The sequence below is a fragment of the Microcaecilia unicolor genome, chromosome 2 (genome assembly GCF_901765095.1).
Source record: "Microcaecilia unicolor chromosome 2, aMicUni1.1, whole genome shotgun sequence".
NCBI classification, from domain to species: Eukaryota; Metazoa; Chordata; class Amphibia; order Gymnophiona; family Siphonopidae; genus Microcaecilia; species Microcaecilia unicolor.
In genome coordinates, this window is record NC_044032.1 from 408,348,042 (window position 1) to 408,362,771 (window position 14,730).

The 14,730-nt window shown below is 44.2% G+C and overlaps 1 protein-coding gene across 1 annotated transcript in view; it reads right to left on the bottom strand.

The window, feature by feature from the left end:
- Positions 1–14,730, bottom strand: part of SNCA (synuclein alpha) — a 267,045-nt gene that overhangs the window by 169,246 nt on the left and 83,069 nt on the right. Inside the window, exon 4 of the mRNA XM_030190690.1 lies at positions 14,400–14,545. Coding sequence (XP_030046550.1) covers positions 14,400–14,545 — 146 coding nt within the window. The remainder of the gene's footprint in view (positions 1–14,399; positions 14,546–14,730) is intronic.

Genomic DNA, 14,730 nt, shown 5'->3' on the forward strand with positions numbered 1-14,730 from the left:
CAATGTGTGAGCTGGGCGTTTTTGTTTTTCAGCGATAATAGAAAATGAAAGCGCCCAGCTCAAAAACGAATAAATCCAAGACATTTATTCGTGGGAGGGGCCAGGATTCGTAGTGCACTGGTCCCCCTCACATGCCAGGACATCAACCGGGCACCCTAGGGGGCACTTTTACAAAAACAAAAAAAAAGGTCAAAGAGCTCCCAGGTGCATAGCACCCTTCCCTTGTGTGTTGAGCCCCCCAAATCCCCCTCAAAACCCACTACCCACAAGTCTACACCATTACTATAGCCCTAAGGGTTGAAGGGGGGCACCTACATGTGGGTACAGTGGGTTTGGGGGGGTTGGACGACTAATAAGCATTAAGCAGCACAATTGTAACAGGTAGGGGGGGATGGGCCTGGGTCCACCTGCCTGAAGTCCACTGCACCCCCTAACAACTCCTCCAGTGACCTGCATACTGCTGCCAGGGAGCTGGGTATGACATTTGAGGGTGAAAATAAAAATGTGTGAAACATCATTTTTTTGTGGTGGGAGGGGGTTAGGTACCACTGGGGGAGTCGGGGGAGGTCATCCCCGATTCCCTCCAGTGGTCATCTGGTCATTTAGGGCACTTTTTGGGGCCTTATTCGTGAAAAAACAGGGTCCAGGAAAAGTGTCCTAAATTCTAGCTAAAAACGCATACTTTTTTTCCATTATCGCTGAAATGCGCCCATCTTTGTTCGGCAGATAACCACGCCCCAGTTCCGCCTTCGCCACACCTCTGACACGCCCCCATAAACTTTGTCCGCATCCGCGACGGAGTGCAGTTGAAAACGCCCAAAAATCGGCTTTCGATTATACCGCTTTATTCGTTTTTGTGAGATAAACGTCCATCTCCCGATTTAGGTCGGAACTTGGGCGTTTTTCTCGTTCGATTATAAGCTGGATAGTCAGTCAAGTCTCCAGGTTTCCACAATGAATATACTACTTAGTACTACTTAGCATTTCTATAGCGCTGCCAGGGTTACGCAGCGCTGTACAAGTTTAAACATGGGGAAGGACAGTCCCTGCTCAAGAGATGAGGTAAATGTGTAGCATGCAGTGGAGATAATGTATGCAAGTCTATCTCATGCATATTCACTGGGGTATCCTGAAGGTCTGACTGGCTGGTGTTCCCTAGCTTAGGTTTGAAAAGCACTGATATCTACAAATCTCATATCTAAGCTATATCCTTTAACCAGCTGGAGTACTTCTGTTTCCAAAGTCTTATAATAACCCATTTGCTCTATTGCGCAGCAATAGTAATCCATTTTTTTGGATACACACCCGGAATTTTGATTTTTTTCCAAAGTCTTGCAATGTTCCTATACATAAATGTGAAGAATGCTGGGTAATTTTTATAGTTCTAATAAAGATTGATTAGATCTCTTTCCAGCAACTCTGCAGGTTAGGAAACTCTACAAAACATGATTTATTCCATTAACCACCAGTTTCTTTGTAGCACTTTCATCAGTTACCAGAGTTAAACTCTCTTAAAACTCTTTGATAGAATTTACTGAGCACCTTATACCCGACTAGTTTAAACTTTTCTCAGAATCAATGTTTGGTAATTGTCCAAGGACCTCTGTTATTGTGCAGAAATGGCTATGTTTGTAGGTTTCTTTCCCATGTCTCTTATGCTTATCCTTTGGATGATCTGCTCTCTTTTCTTTGGTCAGCTTGGGGCAGGAGCAAAGTTGAGAGGAGGAGAGGACAGGAAAAAGAAGAACCAAGAGATGGGAAAGAAGAGGGATAAGATGGTTTAGGGAAGGGAAAAAGAAGAGAAGGAGATGGGGAAAACAGAGAAAGAAGGGAGAAGAATACATGAAATACAAATAAAAATATAGAAGGAGCGAGAGATAAGAAAAGCATATATATATATACTAGTAAAAGAGGCCCGTTTCAGAGCAAATGAAACGAGCGCTAGCAAGGTTTTCGTCGCCAACACCCCTCCCTCCCTGGCCAACCCCTTCGTTGTTCTGCCATTGCTCCGCCCTCGAGGGCGGGGCCCGGAGCGATTTTGGTGGCTTCACCACCACGAACCTTTGAACCTTTTTGAAGGAAGTCAGGGCTTGGCTTCACTGACGTCAGTGTCCTCAGAACGTTGAGGGTGAGTTTTATTATAGTATATATATATATATATATATATATATATGTCTGAAGGTCGTCAAAAGACTGAGAAAGATGAGGGAGCAAGAAATAAAGTACTAGAGAAGAGTTTCTCCAATTATTTTTATACTTTAGTCTCTGGTGAGTAGCATCTGCTGTGGACTGGAAGGAAGGTTGGTAAGAAAGCAAAACTCCAAAAATAAAAAGTGATAATGGGGGTGGGGGTGAGGGGGGGGTGGGGAAGAAGCATTCACAGTGTAAAACCAGGTTGGGGTAATGTTCATCTGGTTCACTCTGGGGCTGTGTGTTTGGGAACTGCTTCTTACTCTGGAAGGGTTAATGTTGCTGTTCATAGAGGGAAAGATACAAGCTGGGGTACTGGCAGAGAGAAGGTGGATTGAAGGGTAAACAGAAACCTGAGAAGACAAGCTGAGCTGGGAGGTGGGAGAAGAGACACATGGGGACAAATTATAGTGACAGACAGAGCAGAAGGAATGTGAAATGTGACAAATTAAGGAAGAGAGAAAGGTTGGAATATGAGAATCACATGAAAAGAGAAATCAAAGCAAGGAGGTTAACACATATCTAAAAAATAAGGAACAAGTAGGGACAGATGATAAATATAAGGCTAAGCGAAAAGTTGAAATATGGCTTTTTGTACTTTAGGTGGGAATGTCTGCTAATTATCTCTATAAAAAATACCTTTCTAGTTTACTGTAGCTTAAAAAGTCTGAAATGGACCTCATATCTTAGACTGGACTGATGATTATAGTCAGTTTAAGATTCGGGTAGTTTTGTCCACAGTGTAACTTGCTGTGTTGCACAGTTGATTATTCTTTTTTCCATTAGTATTATACTGTTTTGATTTTTATATTATAACTCAATAAAATTATTTTCTTTAAACCAGCATTTTCCAAACTGTGCACAGCGGCAAACTCACAGTGGTGCTGCGGAGGGAGAGGCAAGCGCATGCTGATCGATCTGCTCCTGTTGCCAGGACCCGGGTTATCAGTGTTAATGTGTTAACTCTGCTTTTCCACAGCCATGCCAATCCTTTCTTTTAATGCAAACTTTATTTATACTGCTCAGACTCCCATCCAATTCCTGCATTGGGTTCGGTATTACTGCACACATATTGGTGGCTATCGTGTCGATTGTGGGAGACGGGCGAGCACAGTGGCCATGTGAAGGGTTGGTTGCACTGCAGGCGGTGTCAGAAGTTAGGAATTGGCGCTTGCAGCTCTAAGTGGCTTTTTTGTGAGTTTTGTGTGCATTGTCTGACAGATGACACCGGTGGGTATAGTGTAGTCAGTGGGACAAGACTCTCCCCTATTGCGTGCAGAAATAGAGCCCAGGAGGGAGGGAGGGAGTGTATAAGTGTGTGTGTGTGAGAGAGAAAGATAGGGAGAGACTGTCAGAGCCTTTGTGTGTGAGAGATTGACAGTGAGATACTGTCAGAGCCTGAGTAACATAGAGGGGCATTTTCGAACGGGGACGACCATCTCTAAGGGTGCCCAACTCTAAGGATGGTGCTGCAAAGGGGCAGGGCAACACGTATTATTGAAACAAGATGGACGTCCATCTTTCGTTTCGATAATATGGTCATGGATGGCCAAATCTTGACATTTAGGTTGACCTTAGAGAGGGTCGTCCTCGGTTTTTGGCGATAATGGAAACCAAAGACGTCTATCTCAAAAATGTCCAAATCCAAGCCCTTTGGTCGTGGGAGGAGCCAGCATTTGTAGTGCACTGGTCCCCCTCACATTCCAGGACACCAACCAGGCCCCCTAGGGGGCACTGCAGTGGACTTCAGAAATTGCTCCCAGGTGCATAGCTCCCTTACCTTGGGTGCTGAGCCCCCCAACCCCCCCCCCCCCCAGGTCTGCCTGCCTGAAGTACACTGCACCCACTACAACTGCTCCAGGAACCTGTATACTGCTGCGATGGACCCGAGTACGGTATTTGAGGCTGGCATAGAGGCTGGCAAAAAAGTATTTTTAAACTTGTTTTTTTATGGTGGGAGGGGGTGAGTGACTACTGGGAGAGTAAGGGGAGGTCATCCCTAATTCCCTCCGGTGGTCATCTGGTCAGTTCGGGCACCTTTTTGAGGCTTGGTTGTGAAAAAAAATGGACCAAGTAAAGTCGGTCAAGTGCTCGTCAGGGACGCCCTTCTTTTTTCTATTATCGGCCGAGAATGACCATCTCCTAATCATGCCCCAGTCCCGCCTTCGCTACCCTGCCGACACACCCCCGTGAACTTTGGTCGTCCTCGTGATGGAAAGCAGTCGAGGGTGTCAAAAAATTGGCTTTCGATTATGCCGATTTGGATGACCTTGCGGGAAGGACGCCCATCTCCCGATTTGTGTCGAAAGATGGGCATCCTTCTCTTTCGAAAATAAGCGTGATAGTAACATAGTAGATGACAGCAGAGAAAGACCTGTACGGTCCATCCAGTCTGCCCAACAAGATAAACTCATATGTGCTACTTTATGTGTATACCTGACTTTGATTTGTATCTACCATTTTCAGGGCACAGATCGTAGAAGTCTGCCCAGCCTCCCAACCACTAGCCCCGCCTCCCCCAGGTGACGGCAGGAGACAGCCGGAGGGAACACAACAGAGGCAGTAAACTACTGGCACCAGGTAGATTCCTGAGGATGGCAGAGATTAAAGAGGCAAATTAAACAACTCCCTAAACCCCACAAATGAAAGAAAACAAAGAACAAAATGAAAAAAAGACAAAAGAGAAAAAAATATCTTGCATACAGATAGACACTCTGTTCCATTTTTATATGCAATGTTACCATCCTGTATAAAAATGTATATATCTAGATACAATCAAAAATGTTAACATTAACCCAATTTTGAAAACTTTTTCCCCCCAGAATACCTTTTTATGGGGGGGGGGGGGGGGGGAGAAATATGGGTAGGGGAGAGAAATTTGTGGAAGGGTGGGGTGCCATGAAAGTTTATGCAGACACAAGGGGTGCTGTGAACCAAAAACGGTTGGGAACCACTGCCTTAAACCCATTGGAAAATAAGGTCCATTTCAGACTTTCAAGTATTTTTAGTACATTGTATATCTGCTCTTCTGTCCTTCAGTTTTTTATTATTTGATTTAGATGTAGCTAATTATCACTCCAGCATTAGTTGCTTCCCCTGTTAAAAATCTCTCCTCACATGGCATACCCGAGTGACTTAAGATTCCAGAAAAGCTATCTAAACTTGTGCTAGCAGAGTTCATCACAAGACCAACAGCTGTGTCTTCTCCCTCCCTTAATCTCATTTTATCTTAGGTTTATATACCGCATAATCCAAAAAAGTCCTAGGCATATCGCATTCACAGCACTCTTGAGCCTAACTGGCCTTGTATAGTAACTTATTTTGGGGTCCTTTTACTAAACTGCAGGAAAAAGGGCCCTGTGGTAGCAGCATGGGCCATTTTTCCCATGCCAGGGCCATTTTTACTGCAGCGGGTAAAAAAAACCCTAAAAAAATGGCCATGCAGTAAGATTACTCTTACCACATGGCCATGTGGCTGGGAGCACTTACCATCATCCATTGAGGTGGCGGTAAGGGCTCCTGCAGTAACCTGGAAGTAACCAGTCAGCGCATGGCTATGCTGGGTTAGCGCCGCACTATAAAAAAAAAATTTTTTACGGAGTACCAGAAATGGCGCACGCTCAAGTCGGAACTACCGCCGGAGGCTGCATTGGGCCAGTGGTAGTTCTGGGATAGAGTGCCTTATGCCTGTGTTGGCTTTGTAAAAGGACCCCAAATATGTGTCTCCCATTCATAGTATTGAGGCTGAATCACCTCAGCCTCATTCTGGCCTGGTTCACCTTTCAGCAGCAGCAGCATACCAAGTGCGGGGCGGTGGGGGGTGGTCCGCCCCGGGTGCACGCTGCTGGAGGGGTGCAGAGAGCAGCCACACACCTGTCGGCTCTGCTGGTTCCCTGCTCCCTCTGGAAGGTTACTTCCTCTTCCAGGGCAGAGGGAGCAGGGAGCCAGCGGAGCCAAGAGCCGCGCCGCTGCTCCCAGCAGCTAAGAATGTACCTGGGGGGGGGGGGGGGATTGATGCGCCGGGGGGGGGGGGGGGGGTGTCGTGCTGCAACCGGGGGGAGGGGGTGCATCGGCGATCCGCCCTGGGTGGCAGTCGACCTAGGATCGTCACTGCCTATCAGATTATCTAACTTGATAAACTCTACCCACAAAAAAAAAAAAAAACAACAACAACAACAAGAACAGAGGAGAGGTCAATTGTGACAGGCCTGGGCGAAAGCTGGTGAATTGCAAACTCTTTTTTTTTTTTTTAGTTCAATCTCATTATTAATTGCCATTAAATAGCACTAACCATAACCAAAAAGATAACATTAGCAAAATACAAAAACAGATCATAATTGGGGAGTTACTAATCTGCTAAACACAAGTGGTTCCCACCAAAGAAAGTCAACCAAGGTCAATTGCATGACTGAGTATACCTCAGCCAGCAAGGCTGCTCCATCCATGGAATATCACAGCATTATAAAGATCAACCAGACAACTTCATAAAATCTGCCACTGGATGCCAGATCTTACTAACATTTTCTTAGTGTCTTAATTTACCAGCCACATACGTTTCATAACAAAAACATAATTGAACAGTACTACACCAAAAAAATAACATTATCGCTCCTCGAATTCTTCCAGTTATATAATTTTTGATAAATCTCTTTATTAATTTTCCTCAAATAATACCAAGCGTAACCAAAAATATAACAACAGCAACAACTTTATTAATAAAAGAACCGACATGGCCCATGTTATGGCAGCAGTGCTTGTGTCAGGGATCATTGTCTCACAGATCTACTATCTATGCAAAGCAGTGCACATATGTTACACGGTGTTAAAAACAATGGGTAATGTGCCTTCAAGAAGGATGGTGTATATGTCCACTGCTTGGCCTATATAGTGGATCTGTGAGACAATGACCTTTGATGCAGGCACTGTTGTCGAAACACAGGCTGTGTCAGGTCCCATTTTTTAAAAGTTGTTGTGGTTCATCAACTTTCAGCCAGGCCTGTCACCTGTTTCTTGGCTTCCTGTGAACTCTACCCACAAGACAGAAAGGACATATTTATTTATTTATTAGGATTTATTTACTGCCTTTTTTAAATAATTCACTCTGGGCCCCTTTTACCAAGCTGTGGTTAAAGGGGGCCAGCACTAGTGTCGGTGTGTGTTTTACACGCATGCCAAGGCCCCCTTTTACCACAGCTGGTAAAAGGGAAGTCTCACTTTCCTACAGGAAATGACCGGACAGCAAGTAAAGCATTTGCCGTGCGGCCATTTCGGGGAGGAGCCCTTACTGCCACCCATTGAGGTGGTAGTAAGGGCTCCTGTGTTAACCTGGTAGTATCCGGGCAGCGCGCGTCACTACCCGATTACCGCTGGCTACACTCCGGCGCTACAAAAATAAATAAAGTTTGTAGCACCGGAAACAATGGTGCGCTAGGGGTGGGAAGTACCGCTGGGCTGCTGTGGTAGCCTGGCAGTACTTCCTGTATAGCAAGTGGTAAGCTGTGTTGGACTTACCGCCACTTAGTAAAAGGAGCCCTCAAGGCGGTTTACAGTATATATGTAAGGGAAGAAAAGACAGATGAATTTAGTGAACTGCAAAAAGGGCAAAAAAATCAGAGAAAGGAAGTAAAAGAGAACCAAGCTAATGCTTGTATTATACTACAGTACAAGACAGTTCTCAGTGCTTCACATCTCGGTCTTAGAATTGTGCTTACATCTCTCTATTTGATTTTAAATTGTCTCTTCGTATACGATTACGATAAAGTTAAGCAGCTGATTGAGAACATAATAAGGAATTTCTGACCTCTAATGACATTTAAAAAATGGCACAGCTAATTTATCAAAAGAAATTCTTGATGTCTTTAATTGCCTTATAATTTATAGTTGGTGATGTAGTTATAGTGTACTACTGAGATTACTGCATGGCTAAATTATACCAATTCCTTCTTTCAATAATATTCTACTCATTCGGTAACTACTTAAAAATAATGGATTAAAAAAAAAAAGAAATCATAGCAATATAAAATATTGAAAAACAAGGAATTTGTGGTACTGTGGGAATATAAGCATGCTGTTTTATCATGAAAAATGATAATAATAATCATTTAGAAGGTAATTTATGATCCTTTTTGTGTGTAAAAAATGTATTTACAGAAAAAGTGACTCATAAAATTGCCAGAGGTTACACATGCAGAAACTTATGTGCTATCAATGCATATTGCACAGGCATTTCTGGGGGATAGAGGTTAGGCAGAACTGGGGCAGAGTTGCAAGGTAGGTATGTATGTTAGAAATGTATGTACACATTTTTGTAAACTTAGGAAGAAAGTTTATGGCTGTCTCTCAGCAGGTGTAACTTTTTGTGGGAGTTTTCAGGTGCAGATGATCAAAAGTCCCGTGCTATTCCAAACAGCACTCTAAAAATAGCGCTAGAACAGGGTGGGGCTTTACTGCCCCTATGATCAAGATAATAGCATGTAAATTTAAGCACGCTATTATCTCTGATCATAGGGTAAAAGTGCAGGAGGATTGTGCCTGAGCTTGCACTCAGGCACAATCCTCCCGCACTTGTTTGACAGGTTTGGCCTGTCAAAAGCTAAGACCTGTCAAACACAGGGGCTGGTGATCCGTGGGACTCCCCAGACCCCCCTGCAAATGTAAGGCCCTGGTGCCTAGTGCCAATCGAACCCAACCCCCCTCCCCACCCCAAGCCAGCAACACAGAGTTCTCCCTTATATGGTGGTGAAGCCCTGCCCAGCACATCCTAGAATATAATGGGCAGGGCTGGGCGCCGCCATTTTCAAGGTAGTGCTGGAAGAGGAGGGAGTGTACTACTCCCTCCTCCACCACCAGTAAGGTACAGGGGTGGGGAGGGGGCCGCTAGGCTACCAGGTTGGGGGGGGCTTGCATTTGCAGCCTACTGGGCCCCCAGGGCTTTTTTGTGGGGGGTACAAGAGGGGGGGATTAGATCTCCAGCCCCTGTGAACTGTCTCAGGGGGGTTGGGCCCCCGTGTTGCTGGCTTGCAGTGGGGACTTGGGGCTCCTGTGGGGGAGGGGTTCCATTGGGGGGATGGAGGGCATGCTAGCATGCAAATGCATGCTATACAGGGCTCCTCATTCCTCTCCAATGTTCTGCAAACCCTAACGCCAGCTCCGAGCTGGTGTAGGGTTTGTCGCGGGCAGTGTGCCAATGTTTGGTGAGTAATAATAAAATTTCTGTTTAGCCTGCATTTACATGTTACTTGTGGTCAGAGCCAGTGAGAGCGTTGTTTCACGCGCTTGGGGGTTCTGATCACGGGGCAGTAGCAAACGTGGGCACTAGTATGGCATTAATAGCCTGTGGTGCTCATGTTTGCTTCTGATCATCAGCCCATCAGGGAGGCAGGTCTAGAAAGACACACAGGTCCATATTTTGCATCAATGTGTCTTAGGTTTCCTGCTATAACATTACCCTTAAAGTAAATAAAAGGCTGCACAACCAAGCAATACAGATTGTCTACAAATACATTATGCTTTTAGAAAAACTACACTCTTTAAATGTGATTTCTTGAGGGGGAAATTACAATAATTATCCAGACTCCAGCACTGCAAATTTCCTGAGCAGAGTAACCAGCTGATTATCTGGAAATAGCCAGTGCAGAGTATTTTCTTTTATTCGGGACAGACTGGGGGATGATTTAACTCTGCCCTACAGCAATCAACTCTCCAGAGTAGAGGAGTAGTGTAGTGGTTAAAGTAGCAGGTTGAGAACCATAGGGGTCGATATTCAGCTGGTGACGCTCACTGACTGCTGCTAGTGCTATGCCTGGAAATTCAATGCCGGGCCATGTCCAGGCTTCAGCAATGAATTTCTGAGTTTCAGGAGTGGGCTAAAGACGGTTAAGTGCGATATTCAGCACTTAACTGGCTATGGGTTACCTCATAAAGCTAGAACTTACTTTTATGTGGTTCTGTTTATGTGGTTATCCTGAATATCAGCACTTAACCAGCCAAGTGCTGACTCCACCCCTGGAACAATAGCTGGTTTTCAGCGTAGCGCTGACTGGTTAAGTGCCACTGAAAATGACCGGTTAGCTCTGAACAGCCGTTTCTGGCCAGTTAAATCACTTTAAAAATTGACCCCTTAGTGTTTAAATCCAGATAGTGCTAAATAGTAGCTGCCTATGAATTCAGTATGGAAATAAGAATAAAGATATAGATTGTACATTCAGAATTCAAATTAGGAAAATACAGACTCTGCCATCACACATAAATTCATGTAAAAGAGAAAAACACTGACCCTCTTGAAAGCCCTCAAATTAAAGTAGGCTTCAATCATGCAAATTTGTCCAATAGCCAAAATACATATTAATGCATTTTAATACACATTGAATGCCATATTCTGCATTTGACTCAAATCATCACCTTAACACACCTTAGTAAACAAGCCTAATATTCATCTAAAGAATGTTTTCTTGGTAAAATAAAGATTATAGAAGTGGAATACCATAATAACACTGTGAATAATGATCATAGAAACCTGAATACAATTTGGGGGTAATTCTGTAATGAGGGCATGGGCGGGGTGCAAAGTTACTTGTATAACTTATAGAATGTATAAGGCACACATATAGGGCCTTATTCTATAAAGGTTATGCTCCTAAATTACGAGCATAATCTGTGCTCCGAAATAGATTAGGCTTGTAAATTAGGAGTGTAAATTAGGGGGGAATTCAGTAAAAGTTGATGAAAGTTAGATGCTGGGATGATGCGTGGTAAGTGTGAATTCTAGTATAGGGGATGTTCCGTGTGAAACTGTCTTTATAGAATACCAGTTTAGCACGAAATTTCACACCTAATTTTGGACATAAGCACTTACGTCCTCCAAAGTCTGGTGTAAATACTCGCACCCAGCTACTGTCAGTCAGGTGCGGAAATGTAAGTAGTATATAACTGCACTTCTAAATCCTGGAAACACCCAAGCCCCTCCCATGGCCCCTTTGCAGTTACACAAGATAAGTTAGGCACTCAGGTTATAGAATAGCAGTGTAACTACTTATGACTGCCAATTAGTGCTTGTCAATGTCCCCTATTTAGCCATTTATTTTACATGTGGATCTGTGATCAATGCCCAGAGATTGAATTTAAAGTCCCACATGTATATCTGGAACCTAGGCACACACGCTTATGCCAGTCCTATGGTGTATATGTGCATCTCTCACTTGTATTCTATAAAGGAGAGTAGACGCCTGTTTTCTTATCTAGCACCCAGTTATAGAATTACCTTCCACAGCTCGAGCTGGTGGTGGGAGGCGGGGCTGGTGGTTGGGAGGCGGGGATGATGCTGGGCAGACTTATACGGTCTGTGCCAGAGCCAGTGGTGGGAGGCGGGACTGGAGGTTGGGAGGCAGGGATAGTGCTGGGCAGACTTATATGGTCTGTGCCAGAGCCGGTGGTGGGAGGCAGGGATAGTGCTGGGCAGACTTATATGGTTTGTGCCAGAGCCGGTGGTGGGAGGCGGGGCTGGTTGTTGGGAGGTGGGGATAGTGCTGGGCAGACTTATACGGTCTGTGCCAGAGCCGGTGGTGGGAGGCAGGGATAGTGCTGGGCAGACTTATACGGTCTGTGCCCTGAAGAGCATAGGTACAAATCAAAGTAGGGTATACACAAAAAGTAGCACACATGAGTTGTCTTGTTGGGCAGACTGGATGGACCGTGCAGGTCTTTTTTCTGCCGTCATCTACTATGTTACTATGTAAGGTAATCACAGAAAAAACAGTGACCAAGGCCAATATTTCTCTGGGCAACATTATCTGCTCTATAAAAACAATTGAATGTGATGTGTCACATAAAACGCATGGAAATCCAGTTCACTAACCTTACAATGCACTAGCACAGATCACAATAAAACCAGCAAGTCAGGACAGTGTTTACAAAGTTAACTGTACCTCATGTGGTTAACTTAACTTTAGCCCTAACAGTATTACACCTGCCAATGCTTTAAAGGGGCCAGTAGTCTCTCTCCCCCCCACCCCCACCCCCGTTACAATTCCCAAGAAAATGTTGCAACACTACAGAATAAAATCCTCTTTACACTGGCCTATCTTCCCCTCCCCAACAGAGAATATCTTTGTAAACCTAACACCAAGAAACTCTGACCCACCTGACTTCCAAGAAAAGGGGGGCCTCCAGACTCCATGGGCCCTCTCTAAATCCTGGACTCCCTTTATCCCAGATCAGCCTCTGTTTATCCCAGATCAGCCTCTGTTATTGGGCAGCACCAATGCCCAATGGCTCCAGCTCCAATATGACAAATAATCAACTCAAAGCTCTCCTGTGGGACAGAGGCCTCTTTTTGGAAGTCAGTGGGAGCGGAGTTTATACCAGAGGGTGACACTATGAAAATTTGCTCTGTTGATGACTAATGGGCTATGCTGAGGAGTGGTTTCTATGAAGATCATAGACTGATTGGTCTGGGAATGCGCATTCTCACTGTAGGGAAGGCATAAATATTACTTCCACAGGTAACATCTGTGCTATCCCAGCCACGGATGCATATAACATTCATTTACCTAGTGCTTCTCAACCCTCTCCTGGAGGTACACTTAGCCAGTCAGGTTTTCAGGACAATCAGAATGAATATGCATGAAATAGATTTGCATACAAAAGATTTTATTTATTGTAGTAGCTCTGAAAACCCAACTGGCTTACTGTATCTCCAGGAGAAGGCTCAAAGCATTTACTAACCCACATTATTCCTTATTCTTAAAAAAAAAAGTTTTTCATATGACTGACTATTCAATATCTTTTGTCTCTGGGGAAGTAGTTGTATTATATTTAACATAATGGTATAATTGTTTTAGAGCATGATCATATTGATGCAACAGAAGTATATTTTACAGAGTTGATATTCAAACGATTTAAACTGGCCAGAAATGGCTACTGGCTGATTAAATCACTTGTTCAGGGCTATCCGCTGATATTCAGCGACACTTAACCGGTTAGTGCCGCTGAATATCACCCTAAACTGCTAAACTCAAAGCTGGCTATTTTATGGGAGGTTCTTGGGCTTAGTTGTCACTTTCGCTGTTAAGTGTTGATATTCAGCACTTAACTGACTAAGGGCTCCTTTCACAAAGCTACGCTAGTGTGGCAAATACGACAAAGCCCATAGGAATCGAATTGACTTCACTGCATATTCCGCACCTATATCGCTAGCGCAGCTTTGTAAAAGAAGCTCTAAGTTTGGCGTTCAAATTGGATCACATAAAAGTCAGTCCTATGTTAATGTGGTATCACTTACGAAACTTGAAACTTAAGTGCTGAATATTACACTTAACTGCATCAGAAATAGCTGGCTGCCTAGACTTGGATATTTAGGGGTCCTTTTACTAAGCGCTGAAAAATTGCCTGAGGTAGTGTAGATGCGTGTTTTGGGCACGCGCAGAATCATTTTTAGTGCACCTGTAAAAAACGCCTTTTAAAAGTTTTTGCTGAAAATGGACGTGCAACAAAATGAAAATTGCCGCACATCCATTTTGGGTCTGAGACCTTACCACCAGCCATTGACCTAGCGGTAAAGTCTCACGCGGTAATGACCTACGCATGTCAAATGCCACTTGATGCGTGTAGCTGACGTGCGCCAGAAAAAAAATATTTTGGGGACGCGCTTAGCGGATGCATGCCAAAAATGAAATTACCGCAAGGGCCATGCAGTAGCTGGGCGTTAACTCAGAATTGGCGCACGGGCACACATAGGCACTTACGCAGCTTAGTAAAAGGGCTCCTTAATGCTGGTGCCCAGACATGGCTTGTCAATGAATATCTAGGAATAATGCCACAGGTGACTAAAAATGAAAGGCTCACTGCTGCCAGCAGAATGTTGACCCCTTTGTTTTCTAAGACAAAACAGCACAATTGAAGAAGGAATGCACTCATTCTATGCTTGTGCCAACAATTTCCAGGAAAGGCTTACAAACAGCATGCAACCTGATCACCTTTCATTTGTCTCAACTCTTGGATGTTGCAATGACAGAATAACCCACGACACTTGAAAATTCTCATCCATGTCAAATTCTAAGTCATACTTTATGAACATTCTTCTAGATATATGAAAGAGTCTCCACCTCAGGTCTCCAATAAAAGCTCTTGGCCACCTCATGCTTTGTAAATATCAAGTTCCCTGGTTTTTTGATCCGCATTTTCCAATCCTCCCATTTGCCAGTAGAACCAACCTGTTTGCTGGCTTGATCTTTCTTGACTAAGCCAGTGGCTGCAGCAATATTTCCTGCTCCTTCCACTGTCTTCTGTGCCACGGCTGTTACCCCTGTCACCACTGCTCCACCCACATGGGTCACTTGTTCTTTCGTCTTCTCAGCCACTATTGAAAAATGACAGATGTCCATAAAATTTTCGTGCATCACCAGCAAGCATGGAGCAAAGATAACCAAGGTCTTTGTATAAATACATATAATTAGGCAAGTATATGGTAAAAAGGGATAGTTTCAATGCCCAATGGTTACCATTTCTCAAACAAAACTATACAAAGTGCACATGTATAAGTTG